The 27,903-nt window shown below is 37.7% G+C and overlaps 1 protein-coding gene across 1 annotated transcript in view; it reads left to right on the forward strand.

The window, feature by feature from the left end:
* The window catches only part of PLCB1 (phospholipase C beta 1), a 694,981-nt gene that overhangs the window by 533,321 nt on the left and 133,757 nt on the right, over positions 1 to 27,903 (forward strand). Inside the window, exons 12-20 of the mRNA XM_042980903.1 lie at positions 1,199 to 1,281; positions 7,674 to 7,758; positions 9,104 to 9,281; positions 13,855 to 13,922; positions 15,860 to 15,956; positions 18,195 to 18,279; positions 19,972 to 20,096; positions 25,049 to 25,203; positions 27,738 to 27,902. Coding sequence (XP_042836837.1) covers positions 1,199 to 1,281; positions 7,674 to 7,758; positions 9,104 to 9,281; positions 13,855 to 13,922; positions 15,860 to 15,956; positions 18,195 to 18,279; positions 19,972 to 20,096; positions 25,049 to 25,203; positions 27,738 to 27,902 — 1,041 coding nt within the window. The remainder of the gene's footprint in view (positions 1 to 1,198; positions 1,282 to 7,673; positions 7,759 to 9,103; positions 9,282 to 13,854; positions 13,923 to 15,859; positions 15,957 to 18,194; positions 18,280 to 19,971; positions 20,097 to 25,048; positions 25,204 to 27,737; position 27,903) is intronic.

The following is a 27,903-nucleotide window of genomic DNA, read 5'->3' on the forward strand; positions in this document are numbered from 1 at the left end:
ATGTTCTTTGTAGAACTATCTGAATGATAGCTCTTTAAATATGTCTGTCCAACAGTTGGGTAATGGTTAAATCAATTAATACTACTACTCCCTAGAATTTTATACAGATTTTAAACCTTATGACATACACATTTTTTAAAATACACAGGTTGAGGAATGAAGTACTGATACATGTTACAACATGGATGAACCTTGAAAGCATGCTAAGTGAAAGACGCCAGAATGGAAAAGGCCACATACTGTAATATTCCATTTATATGAAATATTTGGGATAGGCAAATCTATGGAGACAGAAAGTATATTAGTGGCTGCCTTGGGCAGGTGCATGGGAGGGGGATGGGAAAATAGGGAGTGACTGCTAATGGGTACATGGCTTCTTTTGGGGGTGATAAAAATCTTCTAATTTAGTTGGGGATGATGGTTGCACAACTCTGTGAATATAATAAAAACCATTCAACTGTATACTTTAAATGGTTGCTTTTAAGTAAAGTGATATCTCAAAAACAATGCTTAAAAAATACAAGTAGACTATTTACTATAATGAAAACCAAGTTATACTAATAAATGAAAAACCCACTAGAAGTAAATATAACCAAATGCCAACAGTCGTTTGGTTCCCAGGGTGAATTTATGGGTGAAAACTGTTGCCTTCTCTAGTCCAAATTTTTTATAATGTGATTAGATTTCTTTCATAAGAAAAATACCCAAATATAGGGCGCCTGGGTGGCTCAGTTTGTTGACCGACTGACTTCAGCTCGCTCATGATCTCACAGTTTGTGAGTTCGAGCCCCGCATCGGACTCTGTGCTGACAACTCTGAGCCTGGTGCCTGCTTCTGATTCTGTGTCTCCCTCTCTCTCTGCCCCTCCCCCACTCATGCTCTGTCTCTCTCTGTCTCAGAAATAAACATAAAAAAAAATGTTTTTAAAAAAGAAAAATACCTGAATATAACTAGTAAATAGAAGAATTGTTCTCCTTTACAATTGTGTCTCCCCCTCCACCAAATCAGTTTTCTTTCTTTCCACTTTTTTAAGTCCAGAGTCAGAAAATGTATAGTTTGGCAGCTCCTGCAATGCCTCCTGGTGATTTCAGGCCATTCCATACAATTCTATGAATGAAAAAGGCAGCCACATTAAGGGAAAATGTATATACACAGTAGCATTCTGGCATATTGAATATACATGTGTTCTCATTTTTAGGAAGTGATAGAAGCAATTGCTGAGTGTGCATTTAAGACGTCACCTTTTCCAATTCTGCTTTCATTTGAGAACCACGTAGATTCGTAAGTATTCCACATATTCAATGGGGAGTCTTTTTCCCAAATAGGGCATGTTTAATAATTGTTCATCAGATTTAAGACCATTTGATATTATTAATGGTGTTCCTCAATTATGTTGTATCTGAAGTGTCATGTTTTCATCTGCATATGATGGGATTCATTCATTCAAATCTCATTAACATAATAATCCACTGGACTTGTGGAATCTTTTTTCAGGCCACAATAGGATTTTAAATTAAGGACTCCTCTTTTTGCAATGCAGGGGAATAATACATGTCTCTATTTCAATGGGCCACTTTTATAATCCTCCTTCATTAGCTCCTTCTATTGCGTGCAAATTTATAGTCCATTTTGCCACATGAAAATGACCAGTTCCATACAAGCTGAAGCTGGTGGAGGGAAAGCTATAAATTCTATTTTGTCACCTGCACTTATGCAGAACTCAGACCACCAAATGCTCCCTCTTTCGTCTTCCCATTGGTTGCCCTTGTTTGCTAATATTTGTGAGTTGTTCCTATTTCAAAATAGCTTGCGTTTATCGCTAAGCCACACAAAGAAAAGATAGTTTGCCTAAAGTCTTTTATATTCATTTTATCACAAAATACCAGAGTAAGACACATTTATATCTAAAATATGGGTATGAGTTTACCCTATAGTTGCCCAATTTAAAGTGCTCCAAAATGAAAGAGTCTTCTTTGTATTGAATCAAAATTCAAGAAACTAAAATTCTAGTCCATAGAATTAATGTCTGAAGACTGGTATAGTGTATACCATTGCTCAAAAGAATATTTGTGAAGCCCTCTTTTTCATTTCAATGACCTAAGCTAGATTTCTCAACTAAAAGCCAACAGCACCTGTCCTAATTTGGCTCACAGGTTCCTTTTTTCCCCCCCTTCTCATTGAAAGTCTTTCCCAGATCACTTATTGATTCCCTTTTTCCAACTAGTTTGTGACACATGCATTAACTCACCAGTTATTTAAGAATTCACTAAAATCTTAAAAGAAACAGTTTGGTCATGCACAAATTTCAGCTTGAGGAATTTCCAAGTACTTAAATGTGATTATTTGTTAATGTATACATGGAAAGAGACCTTACTTTGAAGTAACCAATTTTATAATTATCTGTATTTCTAGTCTGCCCTCAGGAAATCCATATTACATTTACCAGCTCTTGGTTCTGTTTCACTGGGAAACAGTCATCCAATGAATGATTTAATCATTTGGCAGATAGTTTTTCTAACACTTCTGAGGGTCAATTGAAGAGAAAATAATTGATTGTTTCACTGCTATTTCTCTTGGAACTAAAGGGAGCGCCTCCCTTTCGTTGCTGTATTTAATACCTCATTTGCTGTGACAGCTCTGACTTGCGCATGAGCATTTTCTCATCTCAGCCAGTCTGTTTGTAATTGAGCTCTAACAGTGCTTCAGCGCCTTCTTTCAGGCACTGTCGTTCCCAGACCTGTTGATGTATTGCGTCCTTTTTAGAGAAATATCTCTAAATCTAGCACATTTATTTTCTGCGAGAAATGTTTTTGTATAAACTAGACAAGATGAAAAGCTATAGTTCCATTCTTGATTCTCACATCTGCTTCATTGAACTTTGCTATAAGATAACCAGAGAGGTATCAACAACCACTACCACCAGAAACATAACAGCTAATATTTATTGAATTTATATTCTGTGCCCAGCCGCCTTCCACATATAAGTTCATGTGACCCTCACCACAAACCCAGGTGCTCCTAAGAATAAATATTACTATGATAATCCCTATTTCACAGATGTTGGAACTCATCCCCGAAGAGAATGAGTAACTTACCCAAGGCCATGCAGCTAAGAGGTGACAGAGCTAGGATTCACACCTGGTTGGTCTGGCTTCCAAACTCACACATTTAACCAACGCTATCCCTGTGCCTAAGCAGATACATCAGGAGCCTTCAAAACATCGAATTAAGGCAACCAGAGCATCCACAAGGCAACTGCCTGTAACTGTTCACTTTTATGTGGTTTGTGACCCTTAACCACAGGATATTTTTTGTGGTTTTCAACATCAAACATACAGAGAACCAAAACAGGGCTTGAAAACTAATCCCTGCATTGTACACAAAAGCCAAAAGATAGTACCACAATACTGCCCTTTCTGGTTTAAAAAATGAGAAATTTAGCTATTAAAAGTTTATTAATAATTCATATGTAACAAAAGAAAACCAAGGACACCATGATATTTACCCCAAACCATCGAGATAATCTGATGGCAGTGAAATACTAAGATCCTGGAGTCTCTCGTGAGAGACAGTTATTTGCTTCACATTTCCATTGCCTTGAGCTTCACATATCAAAATTGCTCTGCTTCAGTCCTCTCCTGGGAGGACTCACACACCCAAAGAAAATTTATAAGCTTTCCCTTTGCTGGTACAACCCTGTGCTTGACATGTGGGCCACTCACCTCATTGCTGAACCCAGCGGCAGACATAGTTCTTCACTTGCAGCCCTATTTCCTACTAACCCTAGAAATTAACCTCCAAATCCTGCTCAACCCAGTGACCCTGGGACACACTTCCCAAAAACATCTGCAACCTGCTTGCCATTTCTAGTGGACCATTTTATTTTCCTGTGTGCTGCGTATACAAAATGCCAGATTCAGAACTCTGGTTCAGGTTACAAAAGAAACTCACACTGGAAGAAAGGAAGTAATCCACGAGATCTTCTGGTTTTCTCTCCAAATACTTGAAATTACCTATCTGTGGACAACAAAGGGAAGTCTGCCATGAGCTGCTGGCAACTTCTCCTTCTCCACCTGCTATATCAGAATCCCATAAAATGCAGATTCCTGAGCTGCACTCCCACACCTGATTTTGAATTTGTAGAAATGAGACTTCAAAATCTTAAAAAAAAAAAAAAAAAAAAGGCCCTAGCCAGCTCCGATGCTCCACCTAATTTGTAAGCTAGCATTTTCATTAAAAGAATTCTATACTGAATTCAAGTGAAGTAACCCCTAGTTCTGGGTCAGCCACAGATAATGTGAGATTTTGGACAAGGTCCTTAATCTCCGTGGGTAAGAGCTTCCTCATCCATAGAGAAGGAGGTTGGTTTAGTTCAACGTGGGGGGTTTACACCATGACATTTCATGGGGTGCATTCCTTTGTCAGAAAACTGACCACCTGGCCAGGTTCCTACATTTTAGGGGTATTTCATATATCCAGATGTGCCTGCTACGGCCCAAACTCCAAATGTATTTGTGAGTATTTCCTGTCACTTCATCTCCTTGGTAGCTGATGTGGATGCTCTGAGTGCTTCAGGAATTTTTTATTCTTGCTCTGTAACTGCAGTGTGAATGTCTTTTACTTCCACAGCTCTGACCCACAAAGTTGCTTTGTTTTCCTCTGACTTTTTCTATTCAGTTTGCTCTCTGCTCTGAGTCCGTTCCCTGTCAGGTGGGTGTGTGAGTTTGGGGAGAACGTGAATAGCCTGATTACCAAGTAGCACATATTACTTCTTCTTGGAAAACTGCCTCTTGTTCTCTTCATTTCAGTTGATCTTGAGGTAGATTTTAAAATGTCTAGGTCAGACTTAGATCCTTGCTTCCCGGAGTGTGGTTGATCTGTGGGCCAGCGGCAGCCTCATCATTGAGGAGCTTGTCAGAAATGCAGAGTTGGGGCGGCTGGCTGGCTCAGTTGATAGAGCATGCAAATCCTGATCTCAGGGCATGAGTTTGAGCCCCACGGTGGGGGTAGAGTTCACTTGAAAAAAAAGAAATCCATAATCTCAGGCCCCATACCAATGCTGCCGAGGAAGCAACATTTTCTTAAGACCTCGGGTTATTTGGGTGAAGTGTCAGAGTGTTACCTTAAACACTGTGGAACTATCCATGTCAGAACTACCCACAGGCTTGTTACCAATGCAGGTTCCAGGACTCCTCTCCCAATTCAGTGAATCAGGACCTGGCCCTAGGCCCCAACACCTGCAGCACTAACAGCTCAGTGATTTTTTACTGGAATAAAGTCAGATTTTGCTCCAGCAAAATCCTTCCTAAAGCCTGGTTTGGGGACGGCCTGACAAAGGACAGAGGACTCTGCCTGCTACCTGGTTAGCAACACCTGGAACATCACCTCAAAATCCCTCCACTGATGAAAATGTGGCTCCCCTCAAAATCCTAAAACAGGGCATTGAGGTGAAAGTCTCCCTCTTTACTGTAAGTCTCTGATCAAAGGAACCCCAAGTTCCAATACTCTAGAAAAACAGCAGCTACATCAGCACCTGTTGACTCTTTTTACTCTATCAGAACAGTTCTCAAACTTGAGGGTGCATCAGAATCGCCTAGAGGGTTTGTGAAGACCCCCGAGTCCTGTTTCCCCAGAGATTCTGACTTAGATTCTGCATTGGAGGCCTTGAATCTGCATTTCTGACCAGCTTCAGGGGCTGTGGATGCTACCGGTCCATGGGCCACACTTGGAATAGCAAAGCTCTGTGACACATGGTAGTGCCATCCGTGAAAGTCAGAGGGTTTGGACAGTTTCTTCTGTGTAGCCTGGAGCATGTGGGCCCGGGATAGATGGACTTGTCTCCGCTTCAGCTGAGGAACCTGTAGGCTTGGTTGAGCCCCTGGGCTGGTTATCCTTTGAGCAACAGCATCTGAACAGATGCCTGGGGCTGCTCTGCCAAATCAGCTACTTCTCTGCTTGCTCCCCAGCCTCTAATGAGTTGTTCTGAAACAACTACCCCTACGCTTTTCACGATCCGTTCTCTGACTGACAGGTTTCCCTCTCGCCTTGACACTGGTGAGGAATATTCTGAGGACCACACAGGCCACACAATAAAGCCTCCTCCAGGTCAAGAAAGGACAATGAGCAAGTGTGTGTGTGTGTTGGGGGGGGGGTGTTGTACAGGGTTTGGCAAGTTCTGTGAACCTCTTCTTTGCCTCTCCCTGCAGTTTCAATGAAGCAGTGACCTCGGGCTTCTAGTTGAAACCCGGAGAACTCATTTGACACCCAAAATATACGCCTTTTAAAAAGGATATAGTGGTTTTCCCTAGGGACCATTGCAATACAATTTGAATCCCTAGAACATCCCCCATCTAGGGCGGGGTGGGGTGGGGAGTCCATGATCCAAGCTTAACAGTTATGGAAGAGAGAAAGAAAATTAAGAATCACACTTTAGAATTGTTTTGAATTGTGGTAAATAAGGCTTTTTATCACTTACTTATTCTTACTGCAATCCCAGTTTTGTGAAAATGTATTAACATTGCAGCATGTAGAGGCAACTATTGGAAATCAAGTTTGACAGCCTGTAGATCAAACTCACAGTCCATAAAACCCAATGGAATTGGATACCTTTATAATGATACTTAACATTCTACAGAATGAGAAAAAAAATATTATTGCTTTTTAAAAGGTCAAAGGAATCAGGAGTATTGAAAGATGGCAGATATTCCCTCGTACCGACTGTGTTTATGTGGTAGCCAGACCGCAAGTTGCCCAGTCTAGCTGGTGGGTGCTGCCTGGTAACTCTGGATCCTCTTACATTCGCCCCACTCTCCTAATGCCTCAAAGGCATCTGCATCCATTACTCTGCTTCATCTTCTTGGCATCCTCTGTCCTTTTCCAAGAACTGTGATTATCCTCATTTTATAGATCCAGAGTGGTTGAGAGCCTGGAGCTCAATTCAGCAAGCCCTACAGCTCCAGCCTTTCTCTTTCAGATCAGATTCTTACCAGCACTTAGTCAGGCTCACACCACCTCTGCTGCCCTATTATGCACATAAGAGTTGCAGACACCTTTCCTCATGGTGCCTGCTTCTTATCTTCCCTCCAGAATCCCCTCCCAAGTGAACACACTTCGGCCTGACTGCCCTTCTATGTTTTAAGATTCTCTCTCTCTCTCTCTCTCTCTCTCTCTCTCTTCCTCTCTCTTTCTTCCTCCCTCCCTCCTTGTCTGCCTCTCTCCTTTCCTTTCCTCTCCTCCCTCACCTCCTTAAAAACATTCCTTTACAGCTAGCTCTTTGTGGGTTAGACAAATCTCAACCAAGAATTCACATGGAGTCATGGCTGAGGTCTGCCCCCAAGCATCTTGCATTTGACTTAGAATCAGGAAATTGAACAAAAGGGACTGAGCCCATAATTCTGGGGCATTCAAGAATCCAGTGACTGGCAAATGACCTGCTGTCCTCTCCATCTGTGTCTATGGAGGCTAGCCATAGGAATAGCCTTCACTGTCTCTCTGCATGTGGTATTCAAATTCACAGAAGTCAGGATAGTAAACAAGGGGTGTAGAGTGATACATATTGGTCTTGAAGGGTAAGTTGAAGAAATCACTTCTTTTTGTAATTAATAACACAAAGTAATCATGTCCAACCCCTTTAAATAAGCCCCCTTGCTTGCTTTTTTTCTCATTTCCCTTAGCCCAAAGCAGCAAGCCAAGATGGCAGAGTATTGCCGACTGATCTTTGGAGATGCTCTTCTCATGGAACCACTGGAAAAATACCCAGTAAGCAGTTTCAAGGTTTATCGCTGAAGGAATGTACATACTAATGACTGGAGTTAGGGGGAGACTTCCTTACATCCTTTCCAAGTTTGTGTTTCTCGGGAAGATTAATTGAGTTGATAATGAAGCCTGACCAGGAGGAAACCGGCAGTGTGCCCCACTGAGGGTGGAAGACATGCATCTGTCCTCTTCCTCTGCTCACTGTCTTGTCCCTCCCCCACTGCCTGACGTGACCGGCAGGACTACAGAATTCCCAGAATCACAAATATCTTCCATGGAGACATTCCGGGCCAGACAGGGTTCTGATCATCTCCCATGGAACCTCGTTACACCCTTTGAGAGACATGGTTCAGCAAAATGGGACATTGCAGGTGGTACAATGAGATCCCCACCTGGCCCTGCATCCACTCTTCACTCCCTTGCATGTGCCTTTTGGTGGAACAGAACTCAGGCCTCCTATTGCCAAGCATCCCTGCTTTGGGAAGGAAAAGCAGTAGGAACATCTTAAAGTAGGCTTTCCCCTCTTCAACCCTTTTTCCTCATCTCCACACATTCTTACACAATTTCATACCAATCCCCAGACTTGTTGTAAGCAAAGAATAAAGGACCAGTTTAGGGGAGTTCACTAGACTTGCTAAAAATAACTCACCTTGGGACTTGCACACATAATCTCTGATATAATATCTAACAACCCTCTCATGGGAAATTGATTTTCCCATTAGATGTGCAAGCTTGAAAACACTGGCAATAATGCTTGCAAATAAGGGTAGCTCGAATCTCAGGGCTACAGGGAAATGTGAAACCACCAGCCCACTTGGGCTGATGCCAAGGACATGTGCAGCTTAGTACCTAGTTCCAGATGGGGGGTTTGCTCTTTTTAAAATGCATCTGAAAGGTTGGTTCTGTAGGCTCAACTGGAAGCTCATGCCCTTCTTTACCAACCCTTCCTGACAGACACCACACTAATTGGCTTCCCTTCTTCGAAAATCCAGGACAGAGCCTTCCTATCTGCCTCAAACCAAAACGGTTGGACTCATGGTCCATCAGAAAACTCATAAAACTTTGGGTTAGCAAATCTCCCAGTACATTTCTGTGGGTCTGATTCATGGGGATTCGTTGTGGAAAAATAAGAGTTCTGTAATTAAAATATTCCTTTCATGAAAAAATAAAGAACCATGAAGCAGCCCCCATGCAGGAAACATGCTTAGAACAGTCTAATGAGCTGTAATGAACGTAGTAACTAATAATCTAGAAGCTCTTGGTGTCCAACACTGTGCTGGGGGTTTGGGGAGGGGGTCTGAAAGAAAGGGGCAGTATTGTTAAGGAAGGTGCTTTTCTTTTCCATTAGCTGGAATCTGGAGTTCCTCTTCCAAGCCCTATGGATTTAATGTACAAAATTTTGGTGAAAAATAAGAAGAAATCGCATAAGTCATCAGAAGGAAGTGGCAAAAAGAAGCTCTCAGAACAAGCCTCCAACACGTACAGTGACTCGTCCAGCGTGTTTGAGCCCTCATCTCCAGGAGCCGGTGAGGGGTTGGCAGGCTCTTGTTCCCTATTACGTGTGGTTTTAAGAATTGCTGCTCTAATTTAACTTAGAAGGACTTTTACATTCCTATTTGGACACACTTTTAAATGGTATGGGTTTTCTGTTTCTGCTGCAAATTTGGTGGCTTCATTAAGACTACACAAATGGCGGGGGGGGGGGGGCTGGGTGGCTCAGTTAGTTGAACGTCTGACCTAGGCTGAGCTCATGATCTCGCAGCTTGTGGGTTCGAGCCCCACTCCGGGTTCTGCACTGACAGTGTGGAGCCTGGTTGGGATTCTCTCTCTCTCTCCTCTCTCTGACGCTCCCCCACTCATTCTCTCTCTCTCTCTCTCTCTCTTTCTCTCAAAATAAATAAATGAACCAAAAAAAAAGCTACACAAATGTATGATCTCCAGTTCTGTAAGTACGAAGGCCCACATGGGTCTCACTGGGCCAACCTCCAGTTGTCAGCAGGGCTGCTGTCCTTTCTGGAGGCTCTGGAGAATCCTATTCTTTGCTTGTTCTATCTTCCAGAAGCCACCCACATTTGTTGGCTTATGGTCTCTTCCTCCAGTTTCAAGCCAGGAATGTCCCATCTCACTTCTGTCATCATGCCTGCCTCTGACCAGAGGCAAGAAAGTTCTTTTGCTTTTAGGAACTCACACCATTACATTGGACCCATTTGGATAAACCAGGATAATCTTCCCCAGCTCAATCTTAATCTATCTGCAAAGCCCCTCTTGCTGTATATTCACAGGGCACAGAACATATCCCCAGGACATGGTCATTTGGGGGAGCCGTATGGTTTTGTGGTCTGTCTACTACATCGGCCAAATAATGTTTGGAGTGACCACATGAGTTTAAGCTTCTCAAGGGCAATGATACCTTAACATTAACTTGGGTCTGGGCACAAGATGTTCACTGAATGTGTTCTCATTGATGATATGCTGAAGAGTTCTGGGCAATTCAACTCATCCATATTTTACAGATCTCTTTTAAAATGTAAAAAGGTAAAGGCAATTGAATTATCTATCAAAGCTTCTAGGTGATGCTTAGTATCATTAATTTTCCTTTTAGATTTAAGTTGAAATAGATTTTTACGGATGATGAGAAAAGACTTCAAGTGGTCACCCCATTTCCTTTGAATTATTTGTCATTTAGTCTGGTTTCTTTTTTAGCTTTAATCAGAATCTTGGCAATCTGAAAAGGGCTCTCCTGATTGGAGGGTGAGTAAGTGGAGGAAACTTGAAGCTTGAATCTAGGAAGTTCTTGAATGGAAAGTTTAACTCACATTGGAACAATCACTTTGGAAAACTGGCAGTATTTGCAAAACTGAACATATGCACACCCTCCGTCCCAGGGATTCCATTCCTAGGTATATACCCAACAGAAACGTGTATAGATATTCACCAAGAGAGATGCACAAGAATTGCTCAGAGCAACACTACACAGAATGGCCAAAAATTGGAAACTGGATGACGAGTGCCATCATTAGTTGTGGTATATTCACACCATGGATTAATATGCAGCAATAACAGTCTAAAACCGCACACACCAATATGGATACAGCTCAGAAACATACTGTTGAGTAAAAGAACTCAGATACAAAAACAGAATCCACTGTATGACTCCATTTATATAAAGTACAAAAACAGACAGAATTATCCTATGAAATTAGAGGTCAGGAAATGGTTACCTTTGAAGAAATGACTGGAAGGGCATCCAACGGGGCCTCTGGACACTGGTTTTATTTTGTTTCTTGATCTGGATACTGGTTACTAAGGTCTGTTTAGTCAGTGAAAATTCATCACTCTGTATATATAGGGTATGTGTACTTCTCTGCATATCTATTGTGTATCAATTAAAAGATTTCAGGATAGGGGCGCCTGGGTGGCTCAGTCAGTTAAGCATATGACTTCGGCTCAGGTCATGATCTCATGGTTTATGAGTTCGAGCCTTGCGTCAGTTGGGCTCTATGCTGATAGCTCAGAGCCTGGAGCCTGCTTCAGATTCTGTGTCTCCCTCTTTCTCTGCCCCTCCCCTACTTGCACTCTGTCTCTCTCTCAAAAATAAATAAACATTAAAAAACATTTTAAAAAAGATTTCAAAATAATTTTAAGTTAAAATGTAAATTCTAGAGCAATCTGGTGGGGAAAAAAAAGGTTAACCAAATCAGTGATTTATCTTTTCTTGTATGTTTCCATCTCAATGGCCAATTTCTTTTATGGTTTAGAGCAAAATTCTTACCAACAAATATATAATTATTTGAAAGGTTTTTTGGGGGCGGTAGTTTTTGAGTGTGTATCTCAAGCATTAATACATTATTCTGATTCTTTTTTCAAAACTAACTCTTGTTCTCAGTAAGAATGTTGTTTCTGAAGGTTTACAGTTCTTGAAACCCTTGAATCTAGGGAAGAAACCAAGTCTTCCTTTGCATACAGGAACTTGTTTCCCCATCTCCCTTTCCCACTACCAGTTCTCTCCCTGTTAATTAACTGGATGCATATCACAAATAACAATTTTTACAGGCATTGAACATTATTGCTTAATACAGAGAAGAACAGCAATCTGTTAGTAATTCGGTAGATTTCCTAAGCTAGCCCCATGGTCTGTTGTGCAATCTTTATTTATTTCAATGGAAAATTTTGGACATTTTAATATGTAGGTAGTCTTTTGAATAATGTGCCCTACTAATTTGCCATTTGGTTTGTAGATGTTCTCTGGTAATGGGAACTCAAGTAACTTGAAAAACATGGAATGGTTCTTATTTCAAAACTAATTTACTTATCATGGTGCTTGTTGGCCAGGTGCCTTTTCCAAGATTCAGCCCTTTGCCAGTACACTTGTCTTAAAGAACTAGGATAAAGTCGATTTTTTTTTATGGTTCAAGGTTTTATGGTCTTAAGTTTCCTCCAAGATCTCTCAGAAGACTTATGAGGGAGAAACCAGGGTCCTGCTCATAGAGTAAAGGAAGACAAATTACTTCTTTCCCACATAAACTAAAGAATTACCTGATGGAGGATTATGAAATTAATGGTCTGTTGTTATATCACATGAAGCACTGTTACTTGCTTTTGCCAAACAACCTTTGAAATTACTCAATTAAAAAAAAAAAGAATCCCCTCTCTAATTAAAAAGCAAGAAAAAAAAAGTAAAAAGAACTTGGGGCAACACATTTGATTATAAAAAACAATTAAGTGCCAACCTCCAAAAGAATGTGTTGGTATATAATGAGATATGTTTTCTTTCCAAATTATAATGGATTCCCTGTATTAACTAACACAATGTAAGTATCATAAAGTGGTTGCCTGTGCTTTCTTTCAATAAACGAGCCATAAATAATAAGACTTACTGGTCCTGGAAATCTTTTCCCTCTAAAGATACTTCATGAATACTTTGCTCACTGCTACTATTCAGTAATTGATTGACCTTTGCTAGTCAAATGAAAACATTTATAAGCTTTTTGGAAGACATGCTGTGGACACTGTGTCATTTACATAGATTGAACAGGGTTGCTAACTTTCACAAGATTTGAGAGGGGGGAGGACCTAGCCAGTGCAAGTTACCTCATTGTAGAGCCAATATAGCCATCTACTGGGCTTGTACTGTTATGGCACTGTGTGAACGCTGAAAGATAGTAGTCAAATCATATAATGCCTTCTTTAGTATTTTACTTGAAAATCTTTTTACAAAACTGATATTATCAGGTGAGACTGAGACCCAAGGCTGTGGAAGAATTTAATACTTCATGCTGGTGTGAATTTTTAAGGAGAGGAATCATCCACCAAATCTTCAGAGAGGAAAAATAATCCATTGAAATGACTGTGTGTTGGCTAAATATGCAGCTAAATTATGTCTGACCAAAGCAGATTTCTATGCATAATTATTTTAAGGGTTCATGCATTTTATCCTGCTTTTTGAAACAGAATGTCACCGTTTTCTAAGATACATGCATTGTTTAAATGAATGACAATGCATCCATCAAATAAGCCTGCAGGCAAATCGTAAGATACAATAGTTACTTTACAATTTTTGTGTAATCAGGTGTGCTGCCACAGCCCTGCCTTTCCTGTCCCAGATCAAATACTCAGCCTTAACTGTGAGGTCCTCTATGGCCTCAGAAAAGTAGCGGTAAAGTCACTGAGTGCTGCAAGCATCACATGGAAGAATCAAGGCTCAGAAAAAGAGGGAAAAGTGGGAAAAAGAGAGTTTATCTTTCAGAGTCCTAGAGACCCCCAAAGACAACGTACACGTCCATATAGGATGTGTGTACCATAGAAAGCTAAATGTAGATGACGCCATATTTTCTTAAACATACTGATAAAAATGTTAAGAGTTTTTAATAGAATTTGGACATTTCAAATGGTATTCACAAAGTAAATTTAGAGAAAATATCCATATTCCAAATCTCAATACAATTCTATATAATTTACAAAATTTAAATATCCAAATGAATAATTTTAAAACAGTGTTATGCCAATTTCCAAGGAAATTTTTTGTAATGCACCTGTTAACATGTGCTTCAAACTTGTAAATGTTTGTTTACTTCATGATCTGTTATTAAAATTTGACAGGGGAAGCTGATACTGAGAGTGACGACGATGATGATGATGACGACTGTAAAAAATCTTCAATGGACGAGGTAGGTGTCTAGGAACTGACTTCTGGTCACAGAAGCTCATCCCCTAGTTTGTCAGTCCCTGCTGTGCCATCTGGATATATAGTTCATGGTCTCCTTCTGCCATCTAGTGGTCAAAAGCGTCACCGTTCATTTTAAACCTGCTACCCTGTTGGAAAATGAAAATGTGCACTTGAATCACTAAAAATGTGCACTTGAGTCACTAAAGGAATAAGCACAGCATTGAGCAAAAGTTCTCTGTGATGATCAATGCTGCCAAAACTTCCTTCCATCAAATGGGGTCTCTGGAAGGTGAATTCAAAATTTGTGACATCCAATGCCTGCTTCAATTTTTGAGGCAATTAAATTGTTGGTCAAAAGGCCCCAAATCCAGAGAAAACGTGGGGTTTTGGAGAAATGTTCAGAAATATGACATTAATTCCATTGTTGTAATTTTGAAATCACTAGAGCTCCTTACTGATGATGTAAGCTAAAACACCCCAAATAACTTCATCAGCTCAGAAATGTTAATTGCACAAGATCTAGAAGTGAATCTGAGATAAGTCCATTGGAATTTCAAAACTTTGTTTTAGCAAGAGTCTTAATCCAAAAGTTTACACTGAATATTCCCTCAAATATATTGGAAAGTGTCTGTCTCAGGTATAAATAACAAATAATAAGCTGTTCTTACATAATGTTCTTCCTCTTACACTTATTTCCTTTAATGTTGTCTAAAGTTTTGATTAATTATGTTCCTCCACTAAATTTCAAGTTAGTGTCCGGAAGAAAACTATTAACAGGCCTGGTAAAGTAGTTCTTCCTGGTAATTATTTCAATTGTGCATAACTTTTATCACTGATTCTTGTCCATTCAAAACTGCCTTACTAATTGGATGGCCCATTTGCAAATGAATATTTCCCAATTAACATTTAACCTAAATATTGCTACAGGCGTTTTCAAAAGAAATCATGTCTGCATGTATTCTCTCTTCTAAAAATGGGAGAGAATATTAGATCAGTCTACAGAGGTCTGTCCATGCCAATACTGCAGTATCGGTTTTCTCCTTTATTAAAAACTTCATCAAAGTGATATGTAATAGCAAGTAATACTAAAGTAACATGAGTTTTTACTATGTGCCAGGTACTGTTCTGAGCTCTTTCACATAAATTATCTCGTTTAATGATTGCAAAAGTTCAATATGCTATTGGGACTGTTTTTATTCTAATTTAACAGGTGAGTAAACTGAGGCACAGAGCAGTTAAGTAATTTGCCCAAGATTGCACAGCTTCTAAGTGGTGGGCTTGGAATTTGAAATGAAGCAATCTGGCTTTAGAATCTTAGCTACTAACCCCTGTACTGCTTGCTTGATAGGCACACAGGAACCAAGAAGGCAGGGAGGGATGAACATTTATAAAGAAAACTAATACTTGTTCACCGACCCCAACCTATTTCCACAAGGCAACCTTTTTTTAAAAACAAATTTTTTTTGGTTCACTGGCAGTCAGCTACATACTAATTTTCATCTTGTACAGTGAATTCTTGATTTCTTGATTTCTTAACCTTAGACATCAGCTAAGGAATTTTTGCTATGACCAGTGACATATAGCTCAGTGCTTCTCAAACTGTAATGTGCATTTGAATCTCCTTAGTAAAATGCAGATTCTGATTCAGGAGGCCAGTGGTGGAGGCTGAGATGCTACGTCTCTAATAAGCTCGCAGGCTGATACTGCTGGTCACCAAGCACACTGGGAGCTGCCCCTAAACACCCCATATGCCACCCCATATTTGCCTAACATACAAGTAAATTTTCTCCTGTGGTGAATTTTCCTATTGGCGATAATCATTTTCAGAAGAGAAGGGATGGTGTTCTCTCTCATGAGCCGCTTGATCATTGCCCTGGGAACGTAATCCTTGGTAATGTAATGCTGACTCTGGGAATGTCATTTTATTTCTGCTTCCAGGGTACTGCTGGCAGTGAGGCCATGGCCACAGAAGAGATGTCTAACCTGGTGAACTATATTCAGCCAGTCAAGTTTGAGTCCTTTGAAACTTCAAAAAGTAAGTTTTCCCTGGAGAAGAACCTCTAATGTGATATATAATGAGTGTATCTTAAATCGTTTTTTAATGTTCATTTATTTTGAGAGAGAGAGAGAGGGAGTAAGTGGAGGTGGGGCAGAGAGAGGGGGAGACTATAATGAATATATCTTAAATACAAGGTAGTTAGAACAAAGAATGTTACCCTTAACAGAACTATTCTGTGAAGTCTTGAATACGTGCCTGAGTTGACGATTAAAACCATGTAAGAAAGTATTCCACGATGTTACCCCAAAATTCGTCATGGGGTTGTAGGCCACACACAGTTATCTGAAAGGTATTAGGCCAGAGTACAGCTGATTGAGAGTTTCACAGTCGTTTTTGTTCAACAACATAATGGGCTCCTTCCGTTATATAAGAGACAGTGTTGAAATAAACTATCTACTCGCCCCCCAGAAGGGGGGGAGCAGGGAGCAGCCAGAGACGTGGTTAACCCTCATAACGAAAAATAGAACCAAATCAATCACTTCACACACATTCCATTTGTCCAGCCTGTTTTATAACATTAACTTCACATCATTTTGTGTTCTCTCTTCCTCCAACTACACATCCATACTGGATGCAAAGAAAAAAAAATAGCATCTTTCCCCCACCTGAAGAAAAGAGCTCTTTTGTGAAATTGCCCCCCCCTTTTTTGTATGAAATGTAAGATGCTATCAGGTTAAGAGAATCCTTGAGACATTTTAGCTGCTTTTATGAGTGTGCTTTTAAAGGCAGAATTTTTGCTGAAATATAACAGCCTCTTATAAGGCATAGTTTTATAGATACATCAAAATCTAAGCTTCTACCGTACACACTAATGTATAATTGTATAATTTTGCCCAAAGAGCTTCAACTTTGTAGTATATGGTACCTGTATCTCTACAATGAGGAATTTAACTTCTAATACAGTTTATATATAAATATTCCAACATTTTTTTTTGATTTCTGTAATTGCTGGTGCATCTTACCACAAGTTGTTCAATTTGAAACATCCTAAAGTAGTAATTTTTATATTTCTATAGTTTTCTTTGGCTGTAAAATGAGTTTGCCTAATTTATGAGTCAAAAGCTCCTAAACAACTAGCCAGATTGAGAAAGAACATCCTTCAAACCTGGTAACAACAGCATGGACCAAAGATTTACAAACAAGTCCGTTTCTCCTTGTGTTTGATATCATTGTATCACTTTATTTTTTTAAAAGAATACTGTACATCAAAAAAAAAAATAATACCGCACATATGTTACAAAGCACCTACTGAATTGACTTAATTTTAATTAGCAGTAATGCTTAAAATAATTAGTCATATGAAAATAGGTTTTTGATGGGCCAAAATAAGAGAAGTAAGGTTTTCCTTTAGAGCTGATTAAAAATTGGGGAAGATAAGGAGATAGATGCATAAAAGACTCCAGGTTATATTAGAAAGAACAGTGAGGCTTTATTCATGGAAAGTGGGCATCAAAGAGGGGGAAATGCATCAAAGGGAACTCCATTTAAAAACTGAGAACTGTGCAACCACTCTGAATGACATTTGCCTCAGTACTGTGTGTAACACTTTGAATTTTAGTTGGGAAGAGGACAGAGAAGCTGTCGGACTCTTAGACTTTACAAACTAAAACAACTTTGTTTTGTTTCTTCCATTCTAATCAGAAGTTTGGATTCCACTTTCAAAATATTGCTTTTGTATTATATTGAGATATCTAACACATTCATCTCTCCAGCCTCTCTTATCCAATTTGAAAATGAGGCCATCAGACTAGAAAAGGTCCAAGGATCCTTCTGCTTTGAAATACCCTAATCTTAATGTCACATTAGTTACTTGAACTGAGGGGGTGTGTATAAACTGAGGCAATGACAAGGTGGGGTGTAAAAGAGAGAGTCAGAAAAACCAGTCTGAATGGATTTAGAACAAAAGAGTCCCCCCAGGGTTCTTCCTCTTTTGAAATAGCTTTCATTGACCACTCTAGCCATATCTAAAATCCATTTCCCCATCCTAATGCCATTGTATCCCTAACTTGCATGACCATAAGCAAATCTGACTCAGGTAGTATTAGAAGAGACAGCTTCTTAGAAAACTCAGCTTTGACTGAAGAAATACATATATAAAGTTATACAATGAGGATTCATCGCCCTAACTTCACTGAACATATGCCTCCATCTTACACGTTATAACTTGTACCATTGAATTTTACTCCTCACCCTTTTTTGTTGTCGTTAACTCAGAAAGAAATAGAAGTTTTGAAATGTCTTCCTTCGTGGAAACCAAAGGACTTGAGCAACTGACAAAGTCTCCAGTGGAATTTGTAGAGTATCCTTGATTTGACGATTGACTGCTGAAATGACCCAGCCAAAGCCGCACGTGCCATTTGATTTCTGTTTTGAAAAGGAGAATATGTATGAAATGGCTTATGTCTGATATCTGGGTGTGATAGACAGTTTCTGGCTTCAGATGCATGGCTGAGAGGCGGGGGCTGGCATATGGAAAAGAGAACTGGTCTTGCAGTAAAGGAAGCTCAGGTTTCAAGGGTATTTTCACACCGTCTTTGTCCTTTGGCAATTGGCTTAATCCTTCTGAATATGGTGACACCAGTTTGCTCATTGGGTTAGGGACGGCATGTGTAAAGTGTGTAATATACTTTATACATACGTAAGATATATGTACAGTGTATACACATACATGTAATAGATGTCCAATCAGAAAACAGTTGGAATGATGACAAGGATATAAATATAGAGGCACCTGGCTGGCTCATTTGGAAGAGCATGTGACTCTTGAACTTGGGGTCATAACTTTGAGCCCCACGCTGGGTGTAGAGATTACACACACACACACACACACACACACACACATACACACACAAAACAAAAACTTAAAAAACAGAATATAAATATATATTACTAACAATGGCTTTGTTGATAATTCTGACAACAAAAAACTTTGATTTTTATCCATAAATTAAAAATGAAACATCTTTAAATTTTTTTTATGAAAGCAATAGTAAATGCCTCAAACAGCCCAATTTCATGAAACAAGTCCTAAAATTAAAAAAAAAAAGTGACTTTTAGAACTCATCAACAAGAGGAGAGGGAGCAAATGTAAACTCCATAAACAAAGTCACACTATTAAGCATCGACTGTTTTATAGACCTTACATTAGATGTCTGATCACATTTCATCCTCACAATAAGCCTGGGATGTAAAGATTGTTCAATCTATCAAGCAGAGGAGGAAACTCACTCGCAAAAGAGCAAAATGACTTGCCCTAGATCCTATAGCTAGCAACTTCCAGAAATAAGGTGCAGGTCCTTTTACGCCTAATTTCCCTGCCTGAGCTCAAAATCTTAGCTGACTTCCACCAAATTTGGTAATAGGGTCGTGTTTTAAGAACACAGCATTGTTTAATAGCTACATAGTACTCAGTAACTAAAAGGTTCTCAAGATGGAAAACTGATTACAGTAGGAACTAACATACAAAACAAGGTCAGAACCTTCTGTGCTATCTTGACCTTGCTATCAATCATAAAGAGTACCACAGTCTTGGCAAATAGCATATAGCAAATAACCTTCTCAGAGAAGGTTAAAAAATGAGCAGAAAGCATTTCAAAAACAACCATGCAGTTCACATTATCTGCTTCCGCCAAAGATGTTATCATCCTGTCACGTGCTTTGGCACACTTGAGTTTACTCCTGTGTCCTTAATCGTTAAGCCTACCCTCAATAAAATCTCCCCCAAATTACACTGACTTTGACTTAATCGTTTTTTTTTCCTCATTAGTTTTCACCCACAAGGCTCAGCAAGGGTGCTATAGTACATTTATATTATAAAACCACATTTATTCTGTGTGTTCAGAAGTTTTTGACATTTTTCATCCACTAGCCCAATGAGATCATCAATATTTAGTTCATTTCCCAATGGAGAAAGAAGGAAGGTGGCTTCTAAGTTAATGGTATGGGCTAATTATTTTTATAATTGTATTCACTACTTAACATGATGGTCCAGATATAACAAAATGCAGCTCAGCAGGATATATCCAAAAGGAACCCGTGTGGATTCATCCAACTACATGCCTCAGCTCTTCTGGAATGCTGGTTGCCAAATGGTTGCACTTAATTTTCAAACTGTGGGTAAGTAGCACAGTTAAAGCTCATTTCCATTCTGTTAGAAAGCTGTATTTCCAGACTTGACTGAAAGCAAACAGAAGCAGATTTCAATGAAGGGAAAATATCACTGCAAAAGAAAAATAGCTTTTGAAAATGGAGAAATTATCTTTAATAGTTTATAACCAAGTCTTTATTTCTAGTGGTTCCATATTACTTTCAAACAAAAATTTTTATGCTTTTTGAAGTAATATGTATATATTGTAGGAAATTTGGAAAATTCAGAAAAGCATAAAGAAACAATAAAACTGCCCAGGAACACTGCCACTCATAAAATCAACACTTAACTTTCAGGTTTGTAATCTGTAAGGATTTGGGGTTATGTATATACATGCTTTTTCATTTGTTTAAAATGTGTATGTATTTAAATGCTATACAGAGATAAAAATTTTAATAGCTGTATATTAAGCACGTTTCACAATTCACTCAACCCATTTCCTATCTCTGGACATTAGGGAATTTTTTTTCTACTATAAATAATTCTCAGAGAACATCTTGAATATAAATTGTCAAGTGTATGTCCTAATGTTCTTTTGGAAAAGTTCCTAAAATAGAATTACTCTGTTAAAATATGTGAATGTTTCAAGAATCGTCGTATAATATACAAAATTGTCCATCAAAAATGTTGGGCATTTACCAAAAAAATACAAAACACTAATTCAAAGGGATATATGCACCCCTATGTGTATTGCGGCGTTATTTAAAAGAGCCAAATTATGGAAGCATCCGTTGATAGAGGAATGGATAAGGCACATACGGTATATATATATATATATATATATATATATATATACACATAAATATATATGTATGTAGGAATATTATTCAGCCATAAAAAGAATGACATCTTGCCATTTGCAACAGCATGGATAAAACTAGAGAGTATAATGCTAAGTAAAATAAGCTTGGTCAGAGAAAGACAAATACCGTATGATCTCACTCATATGTGGAATTTAGGAAACAAAACAAGTGAGCAAAGGAGAAAAAGAGAGAGACAAACCAAAAAACAGACGCTTAACTATAGAGAACAAACTGATGGTTACTGGATGGGAAAGGAGTGAGGGGATGGGTGAAATAGGTGATGGTGATTAAGAGTACATTTATCATGATAAAAAAAAATAAAATGATTTTTAAAAATCTGTGCCTTTAACAAATTCAAAAAAAAATGTTACACTGGATTTCTCTTCCATCAGCAGTGTATGATATGAAGTATTCTCTCTCATTTGAGATTTCAGTTAAGTGTTATAATTAAATAATAATAATACTAATAATATTCCAGACAAAATATTTTCTCATTGTTGCTTTAATTTTACTTCTTTGATTATTATTTAGGTTGAACATTTTAAATATGTGTTTTGATTTTTATATTTGTGTTTTTATAAACTGCGTATTTAGGACTATTGTCAATTTTCTATCCACTTACAACAGCGCTTTTTATATAATGGGCATGTTGTCATATTTCATGAAACAGAAGAGATTGGGTTGATTCATGTTTTATTTTATGGAGTCTTGGTTTACTTTTATTATTATAGTCTTTCCGCCCCAGGATTAGACCCAGATTACTTCTGTTTCTCTCATGTTTTTTTTTTTTTTTTCCTTTTAATTTGTAATTTGACTCTTTCAACCATCCAAATTTAATTTTGGTGTATAATCTCAGTAAGAAATCAATTCTTTTTTACACTAAACTGAAATTACTTAGTAGATGTAGCTTTTTGGCAGGTGATTAATTTGGGTCCATTTTTTTCCAGTTATATTCTTCTCTACTAATAAATTTGTCTGCCTTCCTGGAGCCAATAGCTCACTGTTATTATTGTAATGCTTAATTATATGGTCTAATATCTGGAAGTGGATATTCTCCTTCATGGCTATTAATTTTTAGTACTTGTCTTGCCATTGCCAGTGGGATCCCTATTCCAAATGAATTTAATTTACTTACTGTTATTTCCCTTGCCCTCACTGAGAAAGAAATGGGATTGTGCATAAAATCATATTAAATTTACATTAGTTTAATTGTTATATTGTTTCCCTCTCCCCACTGAAAAAAATATTTTGTTTAAAATCATATTCAATTTTGAATTTTAAGAAGTATGAAGAAAACTGACACCTTTTATTTTTTATTTTTCTTAGCACAGAAAGAATGTTTTTCTCTTCACTTTAAAAATTCTTACATTGTGTCTCCCTCTTTCTGCCCCTCGCCTGCTTGCACTATTTCTCTCTCTCTCAAAAATAAATATTAAAAAGTTTGTATAATAGAAATAAATAAATAAATAAATAAATAAATAAATAAATAAAAATTCTTACATTAGGTCTCAGCAAAATCACTTGTCTTCATCTGAGAGACAGTTTTAGATGAAAGCCTTTTTTTTTTAACATTATATTTTTAACAGATTGCTTTTGGATATTGATATTTGTATATTTATTTTATAAATAAGTTCATTTTATAATCACCCTTCTAAACCCTCATAATAACTTATTCTGCTGGTAGCTTCTGTTGTTTTTTTTCAGATACACAATCACAATGTAATCACATCTATGTTTTTTTTCCCTTCCTAGTGCTTTGGACTGACCATTCTACAATCGTATTAAATAATAGTATTAAGAGTGGGCAGCTTTGAGTAGATGTTGGCTATGACTGAGACAGATATTCTCTCACACACTAAAGGAGTACAGTAGTCTCCCTTATCCATAGTTTCATTTATCCTGGTTTCAGTTACCTGTGGTCAACCAGGATCTGGAAGCAGATGATCCTCCTTCTGACTTATTGTCAGGTCAAAAGTAGCGTAACAGTACATCTACATCACAATGCCTGCGTCATTCACCTCACTTCCTCTCATCCTGTAGGCATTTTATCATCTCATAAACATCACAAAAAGAAGGGTGAGTACAGTACATTAGGTCAGCATCTTGAGGGGTGCTTGGGTGGCTCAGTCGGTTAGCGTCTGACTTCAGCTCAGGTCATGGTCTCACAGTTCGTGAGTTCGAGCCCTGCATTGGGCTCCGTGCTGACAGCTTGAAGCCTGCTTTGGCTTCTGTGTCATGCTCTCTCTGTGCCTTTCTGCTCACACTGTGTCTCTCTCTCTCAAAATTAAATAAACACTAAAAAATTTAAACATATGTTGAAAGGGAGACCATATTCACATAACCATTATTACAGTATATTGTTATTATTGTTCTATTTTATTATTATTGTTAATATCTTATCGTGCCTAATTTATAAGTTAAACTTTATCATAGCTATGTGTGTATAGGAAAAAAACATAATATATGTAGAGTTTGGTACTATCTGTGGTTTCAGACATCCACTGGGGTCTTAGAACATATCTCCCATGGTTAAGTGGGGACTACTGTATGCACCCGTCCTAATTGACTAATAGTGTTTTAGGAATTTATGTTAATGTTATTAAATGCCATGTGGCATTTATTGGGATGATGATATATTCATTTCTTCTTTTGTGAGTAAATATATATCCCAATAAGTAATTATCCTTTTGTTCCTGGGATAAATGTTACTTTCTTGTTGTGTGTTATTTTTTAGAACATACAATTTGCTATTGTAATTTTTTTACACTTTTGATGTCAATTATTTTTTCAAATCCATCATTTCCTTTCCTTTTTTTTTTTTTTTTTTGGTATTTTGCCCAATTTTAGTATCATAGTTACCATAGCTTAATAAATTGAGAGATAAAATTTCACTTATTTTCCCTGCTCTAAAAATGATTGGTTACATGGAACTTTGAAATAATCCTACCATTACCTCTCTACCATCCTCCTAAATAGAGATGAGTCATGACTCAAACAATCTAGAACAAATGGCAGCTTCCCAGATTCCCTATGACCTTAAAATGTGTTTTTTTTTTTAACCTTACAAATTGCAATTCATGTGGACATTCATTTCATACACTGACTGAGTCTTAGGAAAACTTTTAAGAATAAGTTTTGTTCATTAGAAAGGAGTCATTGTGTAATTAGATACAGGTGGTAAGTAAAAGAAATGCAAATTAAAAAAAAGAAATCTTGGGGCCTCCTGGGTGGCTCAGAGGGTTAAGCGTCCAACTTTGACTCAGGTCATGATCTCATGGTTCGTAGATTTGAGCCCCAGGACGGTCTCTGTGCTGACAGCTCAGAGCCTGGAGCCTGCTTCAGATGCTGTGTCGCCCTCTCTCTCTGCCCCTCCCCCATTTATGCTCTCTCTCTCTCTCTCTCTCTCTCTCAAAAGTAAATAAAAATTAAAAAAATTTTTTAAGAAAAATGATAAAATATAAAGTAAAATAAAATAATAAAAATAAAATAAATTTAAAAAATAATAAATAAATAAAAATAAATAAATACAATTAAAAATAAATAAACATTTTTAAAAATTTTTTAAAGAAATCATTTTTCCTATAAATTAAAAAAAAAAGAATGTTTTCCTTTTTGGTGAGGTGCAGGGAAGTCCATGCTCAAAAGCATGGATTAGAGGCGTAAAGTGGCATGAGCTTTCTGAAGGACATCTTGGCAGGACATCAAAAAGTACACATTATTTTCCTACAACACATCTTTTGACCTAGAAATTTCACTCCTAAGACTGCCATTAATGATGGATTCAAAGATTTCAAAATGATTTAGCAAATGAATCTATTCAAAAAGAGTTTGCACAGCTGTTAAAAGTAAAGCAGACAAATATTTAGTGAAATGGACATACTACACATTCACAACATATTAGAAGAGAAAAACAGAATATACACCAACCAGTTGGCAGTGGTTCATCTCTAGATTTGGAGTACAGCTAGATTTTTTTCTTCTCTGTGTTTCCTAAGTTTCTACAAATGAAGAAATATTTCTTTTTAAAAGGGGTAGTAAAAATGGACTATAATACAATCTTACTTTCTTGCTCTAAACATGAATATCATCACAATAAGGTTTGTGTTTTTGATATTCAGACCTGGCTATGCAAATAAATATGGGGATGTATGAATACAATGGGAAAAGTGGCTACAGATTAAAGCCAGAGTTCATGAGGAGACCCGACAAGCACTTTGATCCATTCACCGAAGGCATCGTAGATGGGATAGTGGCCAACACTTTATCTGTGAAGGTAGGTACCTCTCTATTACAAAACTGTCACCAACAAAAGTCTTGAACATTACCCACATTGCATAAAGAAGTAAGTCATCAAAAATTTAGTTGCTAGCAATATCTCCACCTCCTTCTTGCATTTTTTTAAGGACTAATTCTCTCCAAATTACAAGTTTCAGAAGCTCCACGCATGGGATAAAGGGACTTAGCCCTACTCTTTAGTAGGATAAATTGGACCTTAAATCAATAAACCAAGTTGGAGAGTCTCCATGGTCGGTCCTTTCTTTTGGTGTAAAGATCATTGACCTATGTTGGAAAAAACCTTCTGGTCTTTTATTTCTGCATTAGTTCTAGAAAAATATCCACACTGAGAAAAATTGGAGAAAAAGTATTCTCTCATTAAATTGCTAAAGGCTGAATAAAAGCTCTCAATTTACCATTTTGAAAATCAGGGTCTTAAAACACATAGTAATGATCCTAAGTAAAAGAATTGCTTCATTAGATATATACCTGACCCTAAAATATAAATTCAAAATGATTTCTACAGTCTTTGAAATTGATGTTATATCAGATATAATGTTTTTAGCTATAAGAAAATATTTTATACTATGAATGAAAAATCATCTTTATAAGGAGATTTATACATGAATTCTATAAGCTCTTGGTTGTTGTGGCTGTTTCATTTACTTCTCTAAAGTTTTATTTCTTTCCTTGTTTAGCTAGATAACTGTGGAACTAAGAAATGTTTTTTATTGGACATAAATTCAATTTTCAGATTGACCTTAAACCAAAGGCATATGAAAAACTTTGTTAAAAAAAAAGTAACAGTTTTACTAATTTATATCTACCCTAAGCCTATTGAGCCCATTTTTACTTTAAAATTTATGTCACTTGATACTGAACATCAAAAATAAAATTTCAATGAAGTGTCTCAAAATTATATCTTTTGAAATTACTTCACACCATGTATCTGAAGAGTGGAGTTGGCAGAATTAGAGCTTGGAGATTATGTTTATTTTAGGAAATTCTTTTCAGCAAAGGATGTTTAATTCCTGCCGAGTTTGATGAAGATAAACTCGTAAGCAGCACACACTGACAAAATGCTATTTTTAGAACCCTTGTCAATTGTTGGTGTAGTTGGATCAAACTAATAATTTTGTTCTTGTCCTCCAATTCATCTTGTTTTGTGCATGTTTTCTTGCTTATTTATTTTTTTAAATTCTACCATGACAGTGTAAGTAGTTATAAAAATAACATAGAAAGTGAGTTGAGGGAAAACAGTTGAGACCCAAACGGATGTGAACCGTTGCCCAAGTCCAGAATGGAGACACTGTTGCAGTTGTCGGTGTCCTTGGAATGGACAGCCCATCCTGTCTTTAACATGATAGCCAGACCCAAGATCTGGCTCGTGTCCGTCCAGTGGCACCTTTGTTTTGACCTTTTGACATAGAAGTCATAGTGCCAGAATGGACTTGGGAACTCAAGAGGTACTCCACCATCCTATGTTACTGATGGGAACATTGAGGGTTAGTGTCACCATCCTATGTTACTGATGGGAACATTGAGGGTTAGTGTCATTAATTTAGCTAAGGACCTCTGCTTTAATCGAACATCTTAAGCACACAGAATCCTTGGTGCATCTGATTTCCCAGTGTGACTCACATAACCTGGAAGTTTCAAATATATAAAATGTCTGCTAAGTTGTTCTCATGTAGAACCTCAAATTAAACAGAGAATGTTGCTAGCAGGTCCCACACATTCAGGCTAAAGAGAACATTCAGGAAAAATGAGTTATCTTGGGCAAATTCAGATGGCTTCTTCCTCGTTTTTCTCTCTAACCTGTTTGGAATTTCTGACCACATCAGCATGTAGCTACTGGCCTTGCTGAGCCACTGAGGGCCATTCTCAGGCCACCATTGTGTCCCATTTCTAGCCCTGCCGTCATCTTGATAATTCTGTTCTCTTTCACAAACTTGAGCTCAGAAAGCTCTTGGCCACCAGAATATGTGATTTTAAACTCTCTGTTAACTCTACAATATCCATAAATTTTGTAGCTAGGCAAGGATACCCATAATTGTGTGGATGGCTAACAGGTTGGGGTTAGGAGTGATGATAAGCTGGACTAGACAGTTTAAGTTAATATTTGGTTTTTGTTTTTATTATCATTGTGGCTTTGCTAAGGTGAGGGTTTTTTTTTTCCTCTTGTAACCTCTTTAAGTATTAGAAAAACCTTTATATTTAGTTGGCTCTGAAGATCAATCTTCAATATTTAACAGATGTATCTCAAGTACAAAAAGTATAATCTCATCAATTTTTTGGTATTTGTTCATTTATTTCCTCCTATACAACTTTGTCTTATTAACTGACTCCTTCTAAACTCACCATTTTCAAGGTTCCTCTACCAGTTCTTTAACCAAATGAAAAATTGTATTTGTACATTTGCCTCTATTTCATTTTGGTTATAATTCTACCAACCAGCATTTGTACCTCCCTAAAGTGTTCTCTTATATCACTTATTCATTTATCAAGACTTCCTTTTTTATTGTTTTCTAGATTATTTCAGGTCAGTTTCTTTCTGATAAGAAAGTTGGGACCTATGTGGAAGTGGATATGTTTGGTTTGCCTGTGGACACAAGGAGGAAGGCATTTAAGACCAAAACATCACAAGGAAATGCTGTAAATCCTGTCTGGGAAGAAGAGCCCATTGTGTTCAAAAAGG

Source organism: Panthera tigris, chromosome A3 (genome assembly GCF_018350195.1).
Source record: "Panthera tigris isolate Pti1 chromosome A3, P.tigris_Pti1_mat1.1, whole genome shotgun sequence".
Lineage (NCBI taxonomy): Eukaryota > Metazoa > Chordata > Mammalia > Carnivora > Felidae > Panthera > Panthera tigris.